The following is a 15,577-nucleotide window of genomic DNA, read 5'->3' as shown; positions in this document are numbered from 1 at the left end:
ACCTTTACATAACTGGTATGTGCTCTTTCTAAAGAATTTGGGTTTCAGCTGTATAGCTTTAGTTCATCTTATGTGCCAAATCAAAGCTTCCTCTTTGGGATAGAAAGTGATATCTAACACGCTTTTAAAATGGAAAATGTGTCCCTAGAGCTACATTTTCTTGCTCTCAGTAATAACAAATGGAATTAACAATGAATTATATATAAACGCTTGGCTCTGCCAAATCTCAGAAGCAGATTACAAGTAGGCATTTTTATGAGCATTCATGGGGCAGAGAAGCTAAGTGTCATTACTTTTTATGCCATTGTCTATTAGATATAAATACTTAACACAGATTGCAGGGACTGATCTCATGAGTCTCTTCTTCTTCAGATTTGGACTGCAAAATATTAGTGAAAACATGTAGCATTTATTCACTTGAAACATTTCAGAAGAGACCCTGATGCAATAGAGACCTGTGTAGTCTCTATGGAGTGACCGGGAGAGACTTCACAAGAGATGAACATTTTTAGTTAGTAACATATTTGTTTTTCTTCATTTTTTTAGCACTAGAGATGCTGGATAACCCAGTGTTTTATGGTAATGGAATTCAGCATTAAGGGAAAACCAATTCCTATTTGAGCTTGATGGCTGACTCTTTGTGGTGGTTGTTTTCATGTTCTCTATGGAGCTGATTTGGCCTGCTAACTCATGTGGTAACTCCTCCTTGACTATAACTACGTTCTTTTATCTAACAGGGGATAAAAACTTTAGTTATGCGATTCTGTAAAATTCTTCTGGATAAAGTAGATATATAAGCTTTAAAGAAAACAAGTGCATCACGTTTGAGCCCTCAGCTGCTGTGTTGTAGTCTGAGCTCTGACACACAGTTAGAGCTGAGTGGCTTATTTGCATCAGATTATCCGGCTAACTTCATATCTGCTCTTGTTTAGAAAAACAGTGGGGTGGACATTTATTCCAAGTTCTTTGTTTGAGATATGTACTGTTCAGTAGCAATCAGAAGAGCAATCTGTATATAAACAACTGTCATGTATGTGTTCTCACTATTCGGACAGTTATAATAATACTTGGGATTTACTACCATAAATATTTGCTCGCACAGATTCCTTACAGATTTTTTTTTCTGCTCTTGCAGTGCTTATTTTCTGTTAGCAGTGTTGCCAGCTCTCTCATTTGCCATGTTTCAGTGTTCGAAGAAAGCAAATATATCTACAGCAAATTTGTTTGAAAGTATTTGCCCTCCAGTAACTATCTACCATTTTCTGTTTCATTCAAAGATAACCTTTGGAGGCATGCCTTTTTCTGGGAAGCCAAGTTCTAACAGTAGGAAAAATTTCAAAGGCTGCATGGAAAGCATCAACTACAATGGCAATAATATCACTGACCTTGCCAAGAGGAAGAAATTGGAACCTTCTAATGTGGTAAGAGCATCATTTAATGATCATCTAAACTTCTGCTCCTCCTAAAGGAGGCTAAAAGGTTTGTGATTGTGTGTAGCTGATCTTCTTGTGATATACTGGAATTATACAGAACACATAGAAAAATTATCACATACCCAAAGATCTTATTGCATGTAGCTTTGTGACTTTTTATTATTGCTATTTCTGAGCATTTTACTTCTGGGGTTCTGTTTCATCTTTCCAAAATTAACCTTCAATATCAGACAACTACTTTTTGAAAGAAAATCATTTAAACCTATATGTACTGCTTTCCTTTCCTCCCAAATTATAGTAGTCCAAAACTAGCACAGACAAGATTTATTATTAAATCAATTACAGTTTTCTCATGGCTTTAAATCCTGGTATATTCCATCCCTGCAGAGCCAGTTAGATTGCTGGAGTGCAAAAGTCATTGCAAGTGAATGCTTTGGCATGCTGTTCTGGTAGCTCTGAAAAGCCTCAAGATATTCAACTTGAAAATCATTATTTAGCATATTAACATTACAGAACTTATTAACATTTTATTCTATCTTTCTCTTGCTTAAACATTCATAGTTACTTTCATGTTCAAACTTGTGGCTTTATGGACAGGGTGATTAAGAAAGAATGAACTTTAATTACTGTATTTTTAAAGCTCTGAATGTTCCTAAAATTGCTCACTGGCATGCAAATGCAATGTGGGTATGAAATGCATTATTGCCATAAGATTGAGATGGTCTGAATAAGTTGTTTAAGAATTTCTTCTGCACAACTTTACAGCCTTCACAAAGTCCTGCTAATAATATGTATGGCTCCACTATTGCATTTCTCTTTATGTAATAAAGAGTAAAATTTAATATATGCAGCAATGATGTACTGCAAATAATTGATTATCATTTGATTACTGCTTGGATAGTAATACTGAAGTTCCATATAACTGTATGAACAATATGGCTAAATGGTCAAAGTAATAAGAAAATATGAAGGATAATTTTGGATATGTGACATTTGCCTATACAAATTCAGTAATACAGCCTGTTATATAGAACCTTTTCTATACATTAATTTCTTCAGCATTGTCAAAGGCAAAGAGCATGAACTCTTGAATCTTTGACTTTTTTTTTCCCCAAATTGCCTGTGATTTCCTGCCTGCAGTGCATTTTAAGCTTGTAATGTAACCATGATTTTTAAAGATTGATGCCTCATTTAGAAAAAGATCTCTGCACAAGAGCAATCTTTCAATTTTATGCAGTCAAGTCCACTGCGAGTTAGTAGGGTATATTCTTAAAGCTTCTTTCTGAACAGAAGTGTTACTTAAGAGGTTTCTGTAGTGCAAATCCTATCCTTTCAAAAGTGTGGCATAGGTAGCAGGACTGTGAAGTCTCTGTAAACTCTCCTCTCTGATTTTTGTTTGTTTTTTTTTCCTTTGTTTGTCTTTAAAACTCTGTTGCCTGTAACATGAAAGTAAAATCCACAGAGGAAGCTTTGGAAGTGTTAGTGCTGCATCAAGAGGCTATGGCTTGCTAGCTTAATTTGATGATTCTGTTGATTTCCAGTTCTGAGAATGACAATAAAAATACGTGACCTTTTTGTTCAGTAGAATTACTTAAATTGCATCACCTTTTCAAAAGCAAAATAAATTTTACTCTAAATAAATTAACATGGATTTTTACATTTCTTACAAAAGCTTTTTTCCTCCTAGTTTTTAGTCTAACTTAGCATGAAAAATAGACTCAGTTGAGACCACTGTTGCTAATCATGTTTGTGATGATGGCACTAAAGCAATCCAACAAGGATCAAAGCTCCATTGTAGGAGATCCTGTAGAAATCCATTACAGTAGGCACACCCTGCCCTAAACTGTGTATTACCTGAAGAGGCAAGACAGACAAAATGTAATGAAGTGGAACACAAACAAAGTAATCAGTGTGGTGATGAGATATATCATAAGGGAGTCGGGGAGGAATGGAGGAAAGATGGATATTAAAGAAGCATGATACAAACAAAAAATATTCTTAGATACGGGTAGTTGAATTTCAAAAGTCACACAGTGAAAGGGAGTTCACAAGTTAAATGTACATAATGAGAAGGCCCAGACAATCAAAGATTATAATAAGATTATAATTTTGATTTGTCTCTGAATAAAATTAAAGTTAAAAAAAAAAAATATGTCTCATATACATAGGTGTTATAAGCAAGAAACCACCACCTAGCAGATCTTTAATTTATTGAAGAGTAAGGATGTAAAGACAATTTAAAAGTATTTTTAATTTAAATAAAGCCCAACACTCACTGCAATAGTATATTTCTTTTAAATTAAAAGGGTCAGAATAAAGGAGAAAAAAGTTGGGCAGTCCTTTGTGATACCAAAGATGGAGACAGCTCTTTGGAGAGAATGAGTCAGATGGTCTTGACCAGTTATTCTTGCTTTTGTTAGTGGAGCCTCATAGAAGACAAATGAAGGAAATGATAAAGATATCCGAAAGGGAGAGTCAGGGAGAAAAGGACAGCTGAGACAAAGAATTAAAATGTCTACTTTTCTCCTGAACCAGGTTGCAAACAAGAGTTGGCAGTGACTAACTAGCACTGTAGATGCTAACTCTTGTATGCAACTTGACTCAGGACTACAATAGAAACAGGAAATACACATGTAAATAATCTTCCCGTCCATCTTTTATGTTTTCTACTAAAATATAACAAGCATTGTAGGACTTTCATTATATTGCATAACTGAAGAGTATTGACCCTTGCACCACCAGTGAGAAGAGAGTAGACTACGCAGCTAACAAGAAGGGAAATTGGGGTTTAGGAATTTAGTCACTTCATCAAATTTTCCTACCCAAATGTATATTAAGGACAAGCAATGTAAAGACTAATTGGGTTCATTTTCCGCAGAACACTCTCTCCAGTTTTAAAACTTGTAACTGAAAAATGCTGAGGAGAATTATGAATACTGCCCTCCATCCTTACATCCTGTAGGTCTATGCTCCACCCACTTCTGCAGCTCCTATGCCATGTATTAATGAATGTAATCATATACAAACTTAAGATGAGTGTTTTCTTTAAATGGTTTATATTAAGCAAACATTATGTTAATCTTAAGGACAAGTAATAAGAAAAAATCTGAAATAAGATGATAAGCATTAGCATACAGTACATTGCCTGTACTATATGATCCATCCTGATTTAACAGGTAGTCTAGTCTTAATAAAGCCATTAATTCTCTTTTGAAAGCTATGCTTGCAGCTGCTACCTATATTAGTTGCGAAAAGTTTTAAGACCCAGTAGTGTTTCCACAAGGGATAAGATCTGAATGTGGATAGGCAAAATTGATTTGTAGGAAGTAAACGTGAAGCTAATTTGCAACAAGGTGAAAGATCATACACAAAGCTCAAGCTTCCCAAATTAAGATGTTTTCACCATTTCTCTTTCAATGTAGTATGAAAAAATATCTAGTAAGACCAACAGCTTCAGTATAAACGCACACTGTATGTTTGGTTTTCACATGTCATTGCCCAGAGAACTATTCAGCAAGTCACTCTGAATCTACAGAAAAGGATCTCTTTCTTTTTGAAAAACGGGGATGCTATTATATAGAGAAGTTGCAGATTAATGATTCTATAATTAGCTTGAATTCTTGACCTAGACCTAGTGAGCAATCTGTATCAGATGGGCTTTACTTAAAAGAGGAGTCATTTCATGAATTACAGTCATAGAGGGAATTGATAATCCAGTTCAGATTAGTCTCAGTGGCTCAGTAGGGAAAATACTAACTAGCAGAGAAATTAGAATTGCATGTTACTTCTTCAAGAAATCTTTTATGCATTTAGAGTGTTCATGATAAATGCATTCATGGGTGTGAAAAAGGATGTAAATGCATTCAGTGCCATTAATATTAATAGGTGCTATATGTGCAAGTATCCCATAAATCAGGATATCAGGAGAGTGTCTTTTTTATTTGAAAGCCTCTTTGTTATGAAGAAATTGTTACTTCCCTCACAGTAACAAGGCAGCAAGAGAAAATCTTGAGAATATCTAACAAAATGCTTTCTGTGCACTATTTAATTGGCATCTGTGACTGAATCATGAGGTGTAAGCTCTTAAAAAATGCTGTTGCCCTCAGTGTCACCACAGGACTGCCTTAACTACATAACATAAGTTGTTTCTAATCCATAGGGTGACTATTACACCGAGAATGTTAACAAAGGGTAACAAAGGGCATTTCAGCCACTCTCCAGCTTTTTTTTCTGTATATAAATTTGTGATATAACCAAAAGTATTCTGTAGCACACTTGGAACTGTTCAGAGTAAAACTGTTCAAACAAATGACTTAACTATTTTGAGGTAATGCTCAGCTGACTGAAAACATAAAAATAAAATGTCTAGGCAACTTATGGAGCAAAAAGCCCAGAATAGCCAAGCAGTTTAGCAGCAAAAGGGAAACCCTTTGCCTTTTTACCTTTATTCAGAAAGTAGTTGTAATTTCTCTCCTTCACACTGTAATTTAAAAGCTTCCTACAGTTCCTAAGTATTTTCCTAAATCCTTAGATATTTTTCAATTTCTATAGAACGTGGGTATATGAAAAGAACATGGTTTGTAAAGCTGACATTTTATCATAAGGATAGGAACAAATCTTTTAGGAGATCAGCATAAAGAAATCTCTTTGCTAGTTCCAGGTTATTGGAAACATCAGTGTTTCTTAAGTGATGGTGGAGGCTTCCAACCAGCAGTCTAGTTGCTCCTAGTTCTACTTGCCTATACAGGTAGACCGTGTGGCAGTATAACTTCTGACACTCTGTAGCAAAAATAAGTGGTTATACAGAGTAATCTAAGAATCTGTCTGAGTGCGCAGGAAACTGTTATTTTCATTCATTTAGTTTTGCCATGGAAATACTATATAAAAAACTGAATCTGCCACACAGGTGGTATCTGCCTATGGCACAGATAAGGTGTTTTCTGATGTGTTGTTCTTCTAAAATGTGGTGGGTTTGGGCATTGGTAACTGAGTGCTACATCTTGGTTCGTTATTGACATCATCTAGCCCATATCCAATTGAAAATAATTACTTAAAAAAACCCAAAAAACAACAACTTAGGACTTTCCTCCCACATATTTTCAGACACAAAGTTCCTAAATTGCTTCCAAATTCTCTAACTTCTCTCAAGATGAACTTTCAGATACATTTATACACTATGAATACAAACATATATGACATAAAAGCTTACATCAGGAAGTCAGTAGAATGGAGTTTAAAAGTACTTGTGTGATAAGGATGATGACTGACTCCTATTTGGATTCTGAACAGTGCTTAGGTGAACCACATCTCTAAACATCTGGGTACATCTGAAAATGTTGTTCAATCTTTGGTATTTTTTTAATGTACAAATAAATATTAAAGGAATTCCTATATTGGTCATAGTAATAATTTCCATACTGTGTCAGATGAAATTTTTCCTTCCCAAATTGAACTGAATTTGCCACAGACTATCCATCTGTCACAGTGCATCACAAAACCTAACCATAGAACAGGATCCACCCTGACACATATTAGAGGAATTCTTCATCAGAGGAAATTTTCCTGTTATATTTGAATTGATGCATTAAAATGTCAGTTCTGGATAGAGATTCCTACAAATTATTTACAATTTCCAAGAAAACAAATCATAATACCATTGTGGTCTTTCATGAAACATGACATGAGAATCAGAGTGAAAAATCCATGTCCCTAATTCGAGCCTCGTTTATAGATACATTTTAAAGCCTTGGAAATTAATAAGCTTGACTGGATTTTTTTCAGTTTCCCAAAGATTAAAATTTTACAGTGTGAAAACTGGAATTTCTTTTCTAGAGAAAATTATTGACTGCAAATATTAGGCATTGTTCATGATCAGCCACTGTTCTGTTTCATGAAAGCAAATGTTAGCTTATCTAATATTATCCAGTAGGAAACATAACAGAGAGGCTAGCTCTTCATGAGATATTATACATCATTCTTTCACAACCTTGTGTATTGTATTGATTGACACATTGATATAAGGGGATTTGGAAAGATGTTTTTCTTTTTTATTAAAGGATGAATGACTGCTCTGTTATACACTTCTTCATGACAACAAACAAGCCTATGTTTTTCTGTGATTCATTTCTTCATCTTTGAACTGGAAATATTAATGCTTTCATCTAAGCTTTATCTTAGACTATAACTCTTCAGGGCAAAAACTACGTCTTATTGTGTGTATGTACAGTACAAAATACAATGGTGCCACTGCTAGACAAGACAGTAATATCAGCAACAACATTGTAATTGTAACAATAATGATAATATTAATAACACATTTTTAGATACAACTTGCATTGATCACAATAGACTCTAGGTTGAATAAAACCTAGAATACTTTTCTAGAGGTAGCTATGAATTTAGTGGAATCTTACTTTTTTCTTTTCTTTTTTTTTCTTTTCTTTTTTTTTTTCTTTTTTTTTTTTCCTTTTGTGTGTGTGTGTTTTACTTAGGGAAACTTAAGTTTTTCTTGTGTGGAGCCACATGCAGTGCCTGTCTTTTTCAATGCCACCAGTTACCTTGAGGTTCCTGGTCGTCCGAGCCAGGATCTGTTTTCAGTCAGTTTCCTTTTCCGAACCTGGAACCCCAATGGACTTCTTGTCTTCAGCAACTTCGCAGATGATCTGGGGAATGTTGAGATTGACATAAATGATGGCAAAGTCAGTGTCCATATCAATGTCACCCTAGTGAAGAAGAACAGAATAGATATCTCATCAGGTAAGTGGTTCTTTTTATAATTGGTATCATTTTTGTTGGTATTGACTAAAAGCATCATGGACCTAAAAACTATAACAATTGTTTTACAAAATTTAAAATTTAAATTGCAACTATATTAAATCATTTATTGTATGTTTCATTGAGTAAGAAGTAGAAGAATATTGAAACAGTTGTTAAATTGAAGAAGACAGAAATGTTCTTATTCTGCAGTGAAACCCAGAAAACATAATCCCTTATCTATGAGGCAGCATTGCTTCTTTTTTTGATTTCTTCTATCTGTCTTGCAGTCTTCTCTGCAAAAAAAATACTTGGTTTCAAAAGAGGAGAGTGCTCCCTTGCTGAGAGTAGCCTAATAATTAGGCTGCTTCTGTTACTTCCTAAAAAAAAATTGATTTAATCACAAGGCTGGCATGAAAAATACTGTGGCATTCTCTAGGTATGCTGTACAGTCATGTTGGAGAAGTACCAGAGCTTTCAGTACCTAAGGAGGTTTTGGAAAATAATGAGTAAAAAGTACAGGATTTGATTTGCTTCTGGAAGAAACAGTGTGTGTTGGTGTTAGTTGAGCAGTGTTTTAAAGTTGCTTGATACTTCCATTTTGATTAATTATATTTCAGTCTGGATTCTTTCTGGGCATTTCTGGATGAGCTATAGCAAATATGGTGATAGCTACATCATGTCAATTAACACTTTTTCTCAGCAAAGTCACGACTGAATCATGTGTTGGAAAGTACAGGGCTGCTTGCAAATGGATCTATAATAACTTCACATAGAAAACAGAAATAAAACAGTGATCATTTGAAGTAGCAGATATGACAACCTAGTTTCTTAGTCAAAATAGGGACATGTTTTTTGCCCAAAGTCATCTGTGGTTAATGTTTTTTGCGAATTTAATGTTGGAGGTATTTCAGTTTTCATCAACAGGATTGATACAGTGGTATAGCCCTGAATGAATGACAGTGTTTTTATGTCTACTATTCAGTTTCTATTTGAAAATATATAGTCTACATAGTCATATAAACACAGAATTGAGGAAATGTAAGAAAAAATTAAAAATGCCTTTTTTAATGAGAAAACATACAATAAGGGGGAAGTAATATTTCATTTGGCAAGTGGACATTTTTGTGACTTTTCTCTTTCTATCCTAGTAATGAAATAGAGCTGAGCAAGAAATGAAATTAATTTTAAAGATAGAACTGAATAAAATATGAATAATAACAACTAAGAATTGGAATTTACCTGTTTTGTAAAATGAAAATGTTTTTGTGGAAAAAAATAATATCTCTGTCACCGTTTATTGCAGGGCAACAATAAACTGTGGCAGATACTCTCTGTTAACCTCCCATCCTCCCCACTAAGGAAAGGGAATAGGAGGAAACGGGAGACTTACCAGTTGGAAAGTTCTTTACTAATAATACTAAGAGAGAAAATAATGCAAAATATACAAAACCAATACTGAATTTTCCAGTGTAGCACAGCTGTGGCTGAGCTGGCATCATGCTGGCGGCTGCAGGGCCAGCACCTGGAAGTTCTGGACTGGATTCCGCAGTAGACAGGAACAGGATTCAGGGATGCAGGGTCTGAAACCAGGCCTTGGATCACAGGCACTACAGGCAGGGTCCTCTTCAGATGCCGGCCATGGATGAAGAGAGCAAGACCCTCATGATCTCCCATTTTTATAAGGTGTATGATGTGGATGGGCATAGAATATCTAGTCGGTCAATTTTTGTCACCTGTTCTATCCACCTCTCGCTGGGAGTACACACCCCTTGCTTATGTGACATACAGAACTTATCAGCAACTTTTCACTGGAGGAAGCTAAAGTCTCTTAGTCCTTGTTCTACACACCTCTCATAATTTACTACCTTACTTTAGCAGTTTTTAATGTCAGCTTTCCATGTTAACATGGGTGCATTGGCAGTTCATTCTGAATCATAGTCTAGCTCTGGCTGTAGAAATGATAGTTGAACTGATTGGCAGGAATTACATGAGAAAAGTGTAGGCTGATGTGCAGGTGGCAGAGTTTATTCCTGCGCATCTCTATGCTAAAAACACTGGTGTGGAACAGAATTCTGGTTTATCTGTTTTTCAGTGTCATAGTATTCTTTGAACACCTTAAAGCTGCATGTACTGACTCATGGAGCTCTAACTTACCATGAGTGATGTTCAGATAAACTTCCAACATATCAAATATAGCTAAATTCCCACCTTTCTCACTGGTAGCTGGGCACTGCAAACCTCCTTATTGAACTACTTTATGAAGTGCCCTGTGACACCTGGGAGGAGGGATCAGACAGTATGTGAAAAAGATTTTTTTTTTTACATAATTTTCATACCTAATTTATTTAAGCATTTTGTTTAAGAGAGAAAGGCAGCTGCAGTTTTAAATATTTTGATGACACTTTACGGAAATAAAAATTAAATAACACAGTGAAGGTAGAGTTAAAGGAGCTGCACTTCTAGTCCTGTATAGTACATGGACGGGTGTTTACTACTTACCTATAGAGTCAGTAGGGTGAATAGTTTACAGGACATTGTAAAAAGTTTCATAGACAGATGTAATGTTTAGGGGCAAAAGCACAAAATAATCAGCAAGCAGAATCAATTGACTGTTAAGAAGAGTGAGCTACTACTAAATTGAGAAATCAGAAAGAGGTTTCTACTTTATTTTTTATGCCAACGGATTCTACTTTTTCTATTTTATATAGTGAATAAAGGGATATGATACTCTCAGGTGGTCAAATAGAAAGCATGAATAGAAAAACTTCAACTTCTATGTAAATACAACAACTATGAGAGGTTTACATAGCATGCTGAGGGAAAACATTCGGATCAATAGTAGGCAGTTCATGGGAATCATGAAGCAGGCATTGCTTTGCATTTAAAACTGAGAGTTGTCATCAGGCAGTCTGTTCTTAACAGTTTTGTCTCCCAGAGATCCTTCCCTGCTGTCTTCTGTTGTCTGTTCTGGTTTTGTCAGGGATAATTTTTTCACAGTGTAAGCAAGAGCTCTTAGGTCTTATTTAATGTTATCCTTTGGTCTTCCAGACAGCACTTAACTGTTCCTTCATTTATTTAGCTACTTGTCCTGACCACTAGAGATTTCACTATATTCAATTCTTCATGAACTTCTCTCAGTTTCTTAATCAATCTTCTTCATCCTTATTGGAACAATAAATCATCTCAGTACTTTATTCTTAGAACATTTAAAATAAAGATAATATTTTTCATTATTATTATTGTGGTTTTGTATATCTGAAGCTTCTTCACTCATTGTTTGGAGTTCAAAATTATCTTCAGCCTGACACATTCCTACTGTCTGTCATGCCTTAATTCCCTTTTTCATTCTATTTTTGCTACTTCTAAAAACTCACAGGTACTTGATGTTACCATTAGCAGTTCCTGGAAAACTTTCTGTAGGTAACTTCTTGTTTTGAAAAACCACATTTTATTTTCTTCTTTAATGTTAGTTTCCACTTATCTTGCTGTTCCTTTTATGCCTGCAGTCACTTTCAAACCTCTGCCTCATCTCTGCATCTGATTAAAGCATTTAAATGCATCCGTATTAGGAAAATTTCATATTTGTTTTGTATGTGCTGAACAGAATCAGAGATAATTAGATATACTGTAGTCTAATACATGTGATTTTTGCATTACTAGTAAAAGGCAATAGACTTTGTGCTGACCTGGCAGAGCAGAATCTGAGGTTTTACTAGACCTGGCTGTAGCTTGTTTAAAAGTGGCCAAACAAGTTGTCCCTGGCATGTCCTGGGCTTCAGTTTGGTGAATGGTAGAGACAGTAAAGAGACAGTAAAAAAAGTAATCATTTTTATACTATATCGATAAGGTGTATAGACTTTTGCTCATAACACAATTTTGAGTATGGCAGAATATTTCATGTTAATATGCAGTTTAGCTTTCAGTTTATAGTACATATGAAATGGACAAAGATAATTAATTGTTGTTCTTATACTTACTGCCTCATTTTTGCTTACTGAGCTTTTTTGTCTTTTCTTTTCCTTTTTTTTTGTGATCTTGCCAGTTGTTCCTTCAAAACAGGTCTCTAAACAATAAAAAATGCCGTCCCTTCCTTTCCCAGCATTCTGTTAAGTCTTCAGTAAGTGCTATTTAGCTGTGAACAGACCGGCAAAGCTGTTGTACAAAGTCAATAGCCTTGATTTTGTTTTTTCTTATGTTATTTAGATTCTACCACCATTTGATTGATGAGAGTTATATTAATAAACTTGCTGTTAGTAAGAGGAAAATCAGGCTCACAGAAAGCTGAAATAAAGATTTAATTAGAAGAAATAAGCTACTGACTGCAGAATTACACAGGTGAAATACTTAAAGCTTGTGTATAAATCAAGAGTCAAATATCCTATTGACTTTTTCTCTGCAGAGTAAACTATGATTAATATCTTCACAAGTGCGTATGTCCCAGCATAGGGATTAATAATAGGAGAGAAATTCAGAAAACAGTCAAGAGATTTATCTTTACTGCTCCATATAGTTTTAGAGTAAATTCTGCTTTTGGCATCATGACATTCAGGCCGTCATCTTGGAAATTGCTGGGTTTACCCAAGGGATTGATGGAAGCAATGCTAGGCTGAGAAGTTGGAAGAAAGAAGTGTTCTTGCTTTCTTTAAGAACTTTTTAAAAGCAGATTTCCAATGTAGTTTTGCGTATCAAAGGATTCTGGTAGTCTGCTACAGTTTTAAAAGATTTAATTTTAGTATATGTTACCTGTTTACCCTGAGAACATACTCAGAATTTGTGGTCTTGCAATTAAGATAATAAATTGTTGATGAAGTTGTATTTATTTATAAGCTTTAACAACTTCATATCATCTTTCTTGAGCTCAGAAGAAACCAAAAACTGGAAAATGTCACACACCTACATCTGTCTTTGCCAGAAAATCTGTTATGAAACTTATCCCAAAGCCAATGCAAATACTGTTTAGTGGAGGGTTAAGCCACAGGCCATGCCCCAGTTGCCTTCTTTTCTTCTATGTAGTTACATCTACCTGCTTCAGCAACTTAACACAAATTCCTTCTTAACAAAATCAAACTTCTTCTGAAGCTTTCAACATGGGGTAAAATTGGTAGCCCATTAACAAACATGAAGAGTGTTGCTTTGCTCAAAGAAACAAAGTGACATTCAACATAACACTCTTGGGGAATTATCTAATGGGTTTCTAATGTTTTTAACAGCAAACCCTGAATCCCTGTTTCAATATAGAAAATAATTTCTCTGCCTCTTGAGAAATGGTGAAGTTTTCACAGTGGCAGATTCTAAAATATTCTCTTGATTTATCGTCTGCTTACTTTCTCACTTGTTGTCCTTTCATAGACAGCTCTGACCTTACATATCTAGATATTCTTTGCTCAATTTAAATACAAGATACTCTATAAGATCCCTTGGTTTTTACTTCATAATAAGTCACTGAAAAAAGACAACATCTCCTTTGAGCCATAGTATCTTAACAGAGAAGTTTTCAGAGTGTCCAAAATCTTCTGCAATTAAATTGAATTCATCTGCTTGGAGCTCCATTTTTTCCTCTTCTAACTCTCCTAGTTAACACCTTTTTCTGTATATTAACTGCTGCTCAAGGCTGTCTTCTGTTCCTCCTGTCAACTATAAACTTATTAAAACTTGGGATATGAATATCTTTTTGTCATATTCTGTATTAAATAAATCAGACTTCTCCCTGTGGAATCTCTCTGGGACGCTTTCCACTCTCCTGTCTTTTTGCTAGGTCTCAACTCATCTGAATTCCAATTCATCTATATTTTAGACCTCAGGTTAAGATATCGTCCTTCAGGTAATAAAATGTCTGACAGATCTAAAGTAATACTTTTCCAGTGACATTTCCGAGGGGCATTTTACATGCAAATAAAAAAGTATTTTTGCTTCTGTTGCTAAATGAAGGTTTTAATAGCAAGTGTGTACACAGAGCAAAAGTTCACTTCTGGTAGAAAGATATTTCCCACCAAGTCTTTTCCATATTTCTGATAGTAGATTATATGCTGAATGTTAGTGAGTGAAGGTAGATACCCATGAGTCACTTGTTAGCATGACTGAGATAACAGACGCCAATTCTGTCCACAAAAGGCAGCATGACAACTTAGCATCAGAACAGTCTGAATATTAGAGAATTAGTTTCTTCCCAGATAGCCAGTTTTGTCTCTCTATTTCTCTCTGAATGTTTATTTTTGACTGATGACTTTAAGCAGTGATGCAGCTACATGAATAGGCATTTGTGGGTTTGAATTCCACAGAACTGAGAAACAGATGTGCTTATAATAGTTATTATTCCTTCTTCTATGTGTTTTTCTTGTACTCTGGTTTTGCATCTCAGTACAGTAGACTCTCAATCCAGTCAGAGCAAGAAATAGGGTTCTTGATTGCAGACTTTTTCTTCTAAGAAAACTGCTAAGTTTGGGTTTTCATGACTTCTGCTTCATCAATCACTGATTTTCACTGGGTAGTTGCCTACAAAGCACAAGCTATGCATTCTAAAACATGTGTGGTAACATTTTCAGATACTTCACTGAGAGCAATGTCACTGTTGATTGCACTGGTACCTTGCAAGCATGGAGGAACCTGGGAATGAAGCAAGCAGGCTTTCCTCACTGACAGACTTTCTAAATTTATACAGGAGGCTGAATTTCAGTTTACTTATTTTAGCCTCATTTCCCTTGAGGCTGTCGAACAGAGTAAGAGGGGACCTTTGCAGGTCATTCTCTGGTTAGCACTGAAATATGAAATAAAGCTTTTTACAACTACTCTTTGAGCGGTCACTGTGATGCAGTGAATTTCATTCAGGAAAAAGGTGCAATAATCAATACTTTAAATGGTAATTTTAACTTTCTACTAGAAGGAATATAAATTACATGAGTAGAGCTGGACAGAACTAGTTGGAAATTTACACTTTTGATTTCTAATTCAATAGGTTTGGCAGGAAGTGGAATCAATGTTAGTTGCTTTCCATGTTGCCTTTTTTTTCTCTGTCCACATCAGTTATTGCCAGTCCAGTTCTAGTCAAGTCAGTGAAAATTTTGCTTTCAGCTTTGATGGATAAAAACCAAGACCCTTAGCACTGAATGCTACAGTGGTGCCCAACATTTTGCAGTTACCTGAAGAACAGGTTTTCACGAGTGAGTCCTCTATCTGCCTATTTTTGTTCAATACAAAATTACATGGAGAGATTCCAAATATTGGTTTAGCCAGCCAAGAATGCTTAGTTAAAACCAGCATTACCTCTTTGATCAGTAAGAAGGCAATGTTGGAAAGAACATGGCAAAATACACTTTTTTGTGTGTTTTAAAGTCTTTCAGAACTTGCAAGTGCTGATTGAGGTGAATATGAATGGGGTTTGGGTTTTTTTT

At 35.2% G+C, this 15,577-nt stretch overlaps 1 protein-coding gene across 1 annotated transcript in view; it reads left to right on the top strand.

Moving 5' to 3' along the window:
* Positions 1 to 15,577, top strand: part of CNTNAP2 (contactin associated protein 2) — a gene marked incomplete at its 3' end in the record, with an annotated part of 1,137,334 nt that overhangs the window by 533,388 nt on the left and 588,369 nt on the right. Inside the window, exons 7-8 of the mRNA XM_080338877.1 lie at positions 1,278 to 1,421; positions 7,925 to 8,189. Coding sequence (XP_080195003.1) covers positions 1,278 to 1,421; positions 7,925 to 8,189 — 409 coding nt within the window. The remainder of the gene's footprint in view (positions 1 to 1,277; positions 1,422 to 7,924; positions 8,190 to 15,577) is intronic.

Source organism: Nesoenas mayeri, assembly GCF_963082525.1.
Source record: "Nesoenas mayeri genome assembly, chromosome: 2".
Lineage (NCBI taxonomy): Eukaryota > Metazoa > Chordata > Aves > Columbiformes > Columbidae > Nesoenas > Nesoenas mayeri.
The sequence above is the reverse complement of the archived record's forward strand: the minus strand, read 5'-3'. Positions and strand labels throughout refer to the sequence as shown.